This window comes from Mercenaria mercenaria, chromosome 17 (assembly GCF_021730395.1).
Source record: "Mercenaria mercenaria strain notata chromosome 17, MADL_Memer_1, whole genome shotgun sequence".
NCBI classification, from domain to species: domain Eukaryota; kingdom Metazoa; phylum Mollusca; class Bivalvia; order Venerida; family Veneridae; genus Mercenaria; species Mercenaria mercenaria.
This window is the reverse complement of record NC_069377.1, coordinates 5,140,827-5,148,911: the sequence shown is the minus strand read 5'-3', so window position 1 is coordinate 5,148,911 and position 8,085 is coordinate 5,140,827. Positions and strand designations below refer to the sequence as shown.

General features: G+C 32.8%; 1 protein-coding gene across 1 annotated transcript; it reads right to left on the bottom strand.

Annotated features, from left to right (window-relative positions):
* Positions 1-559: 559 nt before the first annotated feature.
* On the bottom strand, positions 560-8,049 carry LOC123537142 (elongation of very long chain fatty acids protein 4-like). Its single transcript, XM_045320720.2, has 7 exons — positions 7,902-8,049; positions 7,076-7,211; positions 5,976-6,163; positions 5,332-5,469; positions 4,783-4,897; positions 3,113-3,240; positions 560-2,666 (listed from the first exon to the last, which is right to left on the bottom strand). Exons 2-7 carry the CDS (start codon positions 7,125-7,127, stop codon positions 2,406-2,408), a joined length of 882 nt encoding a protein of 293 aa, XP_045176655.2. The 5' UTR covers positions 7,128-7,211; positions 7,902-8,049; the 3' UTR covers positions 560-2,405.
* Positions 8,050-8,085: the final 36 nt, after the last annotated feature.

Here is an 8,085-nt window from a genome sequence, read left to right as displayed (position 1 = left end):
GTTCCCGACAAAAAAGTTCTTTGAAAAAAAAAATATCTTATTATTGTTTTATCTCAGTGGATCCATAGTGACAGGCAACTGGCAATTTCCGTGCAATTATGTATCTTTATCAGTTATTTATTATAAATGTAGATCATAACAACTGAAGAATGCCCCAATCAAATATGGAGAAAATGTAATCAAACAGAAACTAGAGCTGTCACAGGATCGAGTGACGAATAATACCCCACGGCCTTGTCACAGAAATATGGCAAATCTTAAGTTGAAAAGGGGCCATAACTACGTCAAAACATTGATGGTTTGTAGCCAAAGTCGAGCTTGACCTGTATTTTATGATGTTACACCTGTGTACCAAATATCATTTAAATCTGTCAAGCCCTTCATGAGTTATTGTCCGGAAACCATGAAAACCAACGGACCGACAGACATACAGGCTCACTCCTATATAACTTCCCACCCCAAACTTCGTTTGTGGGGGTATAGTTATCAAATTTATAACAGGTTCACTACCTTGTTCAAAACATAGATAAGTTTTCTTTACAGAATACAATAAAATGAGTAGAGTTTTGATTTTATTTATTACAAGACTTTCAGATCATTTAAAATTCATATCCTTCTTGGCTAAAATGTAGCTCTATACTGCTGGTGAAATTACATTTGATATTCTCAATGTTTGAAACAACAATCAGGATAAAATCTCCATTAATATATTTCATTATTATATGTATTTTTCATAGATGAAGTCTGACTGGACAGAAGTAAACAACAACATGTACTAGTAATACATAACAGTGACATTATCACAAACAATGCAAAATTTCAGGTAAAAAGAAAAAGTGCATTATACATTGAGCTGTCATGTCTAAAATAATATATAAACTTATAAAGTACGTATAGAATACATTAATGAAATGTAAGTGAATTTAATGTAAGAAAATATGAGTTTAAATTCTAGTATCAAAAACACATGCATGTTATGTAAATATCAAATTCATAGAAAACATAAATAAATATACAAATATACAAAATAAAAAAAAAGATTTCACTATTGAAGAATTTAGTATATAAAATCTAAAAAGTTAACAAGACATACATGTATACAAATTTAAAAACAAAGTAATACTATCAAAAACCAGGACAATTTAAGATCACATAGTCATCGTAAATTACAAAGTCAAAATTATTGTCAGTATTTTTAGTGATTATGCATATATGACATAGACTGTGTACAAATCAATTATATTTTGAAATTAAAAAATAACTAGATATAAAGTTTGATTTATAAAATGATTAGGTTTGTAAAATTTATCACAGATATGTGTCATGTACATATAGCTAATATATAGCTTGATCTATTGCTTTCATAACAAATTTTAATTTCTAAACTAACCAAAATGACTCAATACAAATCATGACTTGTCTTGCCTAGTGATGAAAAGTGATATTAATGTTGGTTTAGTGTCGTTTTTCAACAGCATATCAAGCAGTCTGTTAACCTAACCAGTGTAACCAGTGTTCCTGGATTCTCCACCAGTACTTACTTGTTCTCCACATCAACTGCCAACTTCCATGAATCAAAGGTGGAGGTCTAATGTCTTAAGGCACACTTTACATAAAAAAAATGTAACCTAGGGTCAAATTTGCAACCATTCAATTAATAATCTTGTGCTCTTCCTATTGACATGACTGAGTGGGCAAATGACATATGAGGAGGTGCTGTTATGTCTCTAGCAAGATTTGAACCAGCAACCTTCTGGTACAGTAGCTAAAATGTTATTACCCTAAAACTCTCCCATATAGTGAACATCAGACATCTGTCAAAAGCTGATGTTTATTAAAAATAACTGCAAACAAGGATTAAAATAAAAATTGGAACCAATTCTTTTCATACACAAGTGGTCCCAGAACAACAAGGGACTCTCATCACATGAAAGAAATGAAGGAAATACAGCACTGATAACAACTGAACAAAAAAGGCAAGGAGCTGATTTAAAGTCAGCAACCATAAACATTAATTTGTCCATCAAATTCACCCTTTCATGCAGAAACTTGCATACCGGTATTATGGCAAAGATTTTGTAATGACACGTTTCTCATTCCCACATCAAGGAATACTGTTGGTATTAAAACAACCACACTTTGACATCTAAACTTTATAACTTATTTTTAGAACAGAATTATATCCTGAGTTATAAGCCACGTTCAACTGTTGCCCTAAGTATGAGTACAAAAATTCAGATCTACTTCTCACGATCCAATATGCTGCCTTAAAATGAACTTCATAGCTAAAAATGAGTAGAAACAGCAAAATTTTGTATACAAAAATAAATTAAGGCAGGTTTAACTTATTATCACAAAAGGGGTGTTAATAATAATATCACAAGGGTTGGTCTAAATTATCACATTCAGTCCTTCCTACTTCTGAGACGTGTTTTACCCTCCTGCTTCTCGTGGATCAGTCCATTCTGATGGGATGTTCCATTCTGTTCTAATTTCTTCAATTTTGCTTCTTTGGCCTTTTTTGAGTACGTCTGGTAGTAGAAATTTGAGAACAAGGCAATATGGGAAAAGTCATAGAAAATAAGCGCCCAGTTGTACAGGTTTGGGTAGCCACAGTCGCTGTAGATGGCATATAACGTATGGAACAGTATTGCCCAGAACTGAATCTGAAATATACAGAAAAATACCTATAATTTTAGCTACAGGCCATAAACATAAATTATATACAATACCTAGAAAAATTTGTCTGAAATACAGCCTGAATTATAGTAATGAATACAAAACCCTGTATTCAACTCCCAACAGATATAAAAAAAAATATTCAGTGGTGGGATTACTTATTTCAGTTGCAACATTCCATGCATCAAAAGTTCACTGTTTCTAATGTTTGCAGCCTCATTTGACTGTGTGATTAAAGAAGTATTTTTATTTGCAAAGATGCTTTTGGCTCTCATGGATTTTGACAATCTGGGTCACACTTGGCACAAGTGCCTTGTGGGATTATGCATGGCAAAATCCATGAGAGCTGAATACTGTTGTGCAATACATATACAGAAAAGGTCATCTTTGCTTTAATAAATGCAACCAATTTTTTCCACTGAAGTTTACTAACCAGCTGCATAACTGTCATGTATCGTTTCCACCACAGATATTTCTGCATATGAGGTCCCATAGCCGCCAGTAGGTAATACGTATACATGAGAACATGGATTCCACTGTTAATGCTGGCAGAAAAATATGCTGAAAATATAATAAGTTTTCATTGTTTATTTCTATCACTAGGGTATAGTACTTCCAAGATTCTGCAGATGTTTTTGGAATGAAAGCTCGTTTTTCTTATTTAAATGAACTCTTCAATAAACTGCAAACTGGGTAGCATTCATTGTGAGGATTCTACTTATTAATTTTGATAAAATTCGAAGTTGTAACTCCATCCTTAGGTGCTTACTGCGGGACAACAGACAGTGGTATGTCCGAATACTTGTTATCTAAAAACATTTCGGAAAGCTTTAATGCAAGGATTCTACTGACCACAATTGGTGAAATTTTAACAAGAAGCTTCAGAGAAGATGTTACTAAACAGAGAAAGACAAAGGAGATATTGCTTGAAAAAGATAGAAACTCGGGGTATAATATGTTGTTTTAGCCGTGTATAAATGGACCATTCCATGGGAAAACCTGTATTAGTGAAATGATGTAATTATTGCATAATAAATAGTTTAAAATAAATCTTGCAGAAAATAATTGTTCTTTTTGTGCATGCCTGAAGAATCTGGAAACTACAATACTGGAATTCAGTTATTCAAGACAAAACAGATTCTATGAAGTTATTGTTATTTTAGTTGTCATGTAGTATGTACCATGAGAAGGTGGATTTATAAATGAAGCTGAAAGACCCGTGATGAAACCAAAAATGCTTAGTTATTTTTCTGTAAAATGTTTTCATACCATGACTAAAATTTCAAATGCATGATGTCGAGTTTGTGATATACATAATTGTCGCTAATGACATAAAATATGCATACCATGCATGACATTGTGACATCATACTGCTTCAAGACATTCTTGATGTCACGTCTTTCAACTCCAGTGGAGTTAAAAGTATTGTTACTCTTGAAATGCTACAGAGAACTTTCTCAAATTTTTAGAAAGGTAAATGGTCTTCATAAATATATTGCTTTCTTAATTTTGATTTTTTTTTTGTAACTAATACTGGCTTTGTAAGGCGTAAAAAAAAAATTGTTTGTTTCCTGTATCCCGACCTACCCTAAATTTTTGGCCCGACCCTAAATGTTTTTATGGCCTTGGAGAATATTTTTTTCAACTTTTTAACAAAAAGATGCAAAACTGCACTTTTTATGCTTTAAACATGGCCAGTGATGTTAGAAATCAACTTACTGATGCTCTAAATGCATAACCCCCTTATTTGTAATCATTTTTTGACAAAAAAAATAATTTCCGAAAAGTCTCCCTTAATAAAAAAAAATTTCCAAAAAAAAAAGTTTTCCGACCTACCTACCCTAATTTTTTTGAGCATGTTACCGGAAACAAAGAATTTTTTTTTAGGCCTTATGGAATGGCCCACATTCTTTGACTCATCTGGAGCTAAAAACTTAGATACCTTTATATTAACATATAATGTTCTTTAAGTCAATGGCAAAAAAGTAATTTAAAAGGTTCCAAAATAGTTTATACAAAAGTCAATAAATTTCTGTTTTTTGAAACTACTTCTATATACTTGAAAATTACATTTACAACTATAACAATAACAATTGTACTTACATTCACCTCCTGGTACATACTTCACACCCACATACCAGATCAATGGCATTGTAAAATGATGGTAAAGGTGTAAAAATGTAATCTGGTTGTTCTTTTTACGGAGCATGAAAAACACCTGAAACACAAAAATATATAATCATTGTCAAAAGGTCCTTCTTTATGATAAACCCCTTCTACACATCTTTTTTTATCAAATATATGTCACTGTATAGAACTTATACTAAAAAGGGGGAAAATGTGTAAGTGGCTGGGTAGCTCAGTCGGTAGAACATCGGAACGGAATTCTGAGGCCTGGGGTTCGAGTCCCGGTCTGGCTGCACTTTTTTCTTACCCGGTGACATATAGTTTATTTTTCTAGTTAATTTGATTATTTGTAAATTGAATTAAATTTTGTAGACATAAAAATAAAAATTGGGGGAAAATGTTTTCCTTCAAGTGCACCAGGCTGAATAAAGAATCTTCCCTATCTGGATTACAGTTTAATCTGTTAAGACTCAATTTATGTTTAAAGCAAGGTGAAACATTTAGAGGCGACAGGGTGGAACTTACTGTGTCTATGAGTTCAATACTCTTTGAGAACGTGAACCACCAGCAGGCTGCAGCCAGTCTGTCAGCTGATGCCGTGCCGTGTTCCACTGGCATACACACTTTACTGAAACTCCAGTTTAACCATGTGGTCATTACAAACTGAAATACAAAATAAGTTGTAAAATATCAGTTAGTATATTTCATCACAAAGAACTGATAGTACTCATCTTTGGCCAATTAGCCATGTCTGTGATATAAAAGAAATCCTCTGTTTAAATAAATGCAAGTTTTCAACTAACAAAGACTTTTCAAGAGCAACGAGGCATGGTACCAAAAATGTACTTTTGTTCAAATCTGGACTCCTGCTTTACAAATCGACGCCCAAGAAATAAAAGTCCGTAAGTGAAAAAAACAGAAGAAACAGGTCAATTTGGGAAAGCAGCTAACTAGCTGCTTAAGGCAAGTGGCTGATTAATACAGGTGGCTGTGAAGACATTTTCAACTGTACAGAAAAAGTGACAACTACAAATATACTGGTAGTAACATTATACATGAGTTGGTGTAATATACACTTCTAGGAGAATTTAAAAGCTTCAGTATTACACACATCAATTATTCTTATTGAAAATGAGACAATAAATAGTTCCGGTCTATGGAATACTTACTTCAAAGTAAATATACGCATTTAGCAAGACAAGACAAAAATTATAGAACATCATTAAATTATTCAGCTGGAATGGTTCCCTGTTTCGCATGATTTTCTGTCCTCCAAGGATCACAGCAAGATATGAAGTGGTAATTGCTAGTGTCGGCCATATTGATGAAACCAGCAACCAGTCCTGCGTCCGGTTGTCTGTAATACAGAAATTACATTTTTAACGCAACAACTTATGTAGATCAACAAATGCAGATTGAAATTTGTTTGTTGTACATGTATATATCTGATGCTCAGGAAAGGTTCAGCAGCCAGAGAAATAGTTGCTGATATTTCATACTTTTTCTATAATTATAAAATAAAACATGTACTGTAAAATTGTTTAATTTCGTTGGCATGAAATTTTGTGGTTTTGGTCAAAACGACAATTTTGTGGGGATATGAATTTGTGCCGGATTTCAACTTTCAAACATAAAATGAATGGGAATTTTACTTGTTTCTTGGGATTTAATTTCGTGGATAGACTCAACCACGAAATTCAAGAAAATGAGTCCCCTAAGAATATTAATAATTTCACAGTATATCACATGCTTGATGATCAAGCACCAAATACCTAGTGATAGTTACTTGTAGTTTTGACCAAATTTCTGAACAGATATTCTTAATTTGCCAGAAGAAAAGAAGAAAAAAATAATTTGCAGACTGGATCACCTACAGGTCTCTAGAAATATTTAAAAAAAAATTGACCCCAGTTTTTTATCTTGAACTTGGGTTACCTGACCCTGAATCAGATGTTGTCTGCCCCTTGCCAAGATCAATATAATTATGGGAGGTTTGATGATTATAGGGCATAAAATAATAGTGAAACTGAGAAGCATGCAATAAAACCAGCACTATTACAATATTTGATGCCATGAACCTGGTACCTGGTACCTTTGGGGTACCTGACCCTTAACAGTAAAAAAACTCTTCTATCCTACGCCAACGCTTATATGAGGTTGGATGTTAAATGAGATAGTAGTTAAAATGATAACATATAACAGCTTTTTTATTGTATAGTCAAGCTAAAAACAAAAAAGTATTCGCCTTTGAAATAAACTATTTACTTACCTGGGATGGATGCTTTCACAACCAGCTCATTCAAATGGTCTTGTAATGGCATGTTTCCTAAATAAAGATGTCAATTCTGTCTCGAGTCAGCAGGCTTGATCTGTCCCTCTTTAATTCCCTTAATTACAGTTCTAGCCTACAACGAAAGTGTAAAACAATTTAATTCAAAACATTTTCTGCATTCTTAGTTGTAGTTCAAACAGTACTGAATTATGAATATCTGAATACCATCAACAATACAAAAACACTGGCTAGAAACTGTTGATGAAACTGAAAAGGCAATAGGAATTAAATTATTAATTAAATTTTACATGACACTGTATACAATGATAAAGAGATTCGTAATTTTATAACATCTTATACTTAGTATAACACAAAATATATCAATTTTAAACATTTTGAATTGGGGAAAAAAGTAAACCATATCTTTCTTGCATATGCTGATAAACTTAAAATATATGTTGCCTTTGAGATTATGGATATTTCAACGTTACTAAAGAACCTGGCTACAAAGCAAACACCTTAAATACAGGTAACTCCAGTTACTTTGGATGGCATTTTGGTGATCATTCTTGACCAACAAACAATATGCCAGCAAATATTTTTATATAATTGTGTTGACTTGAATAGATTAATATTCAAATAATAAAAAAATAAATACATGTGCCTCTGCTGAAGTAAGCTAAATACACAACTAGCTTACATTGATAGGACTTTTCACACGAGTGGTATCATGTGCTCGCACCGTAGTAAATATAAACAAACTGGTAACATGGGTTCTTTAAAACTTTTTACAAAACTGCAAAAATAGAGAATGCATACTTACAATTGCAGTTATTTTCTTTCTAAAATGATTTTAAAGTTGTACAATTTCGATCAAAAGTACGTGAGTATCAATTCAAAATCCTAAAGAAATATCCACTGCACTGCCCCGACGCGTGTGGGGAATCCTCATGATGAGACATGATTCAACCAATCAGAAACGTTTAACTTTGACCTTTGGACGCAAA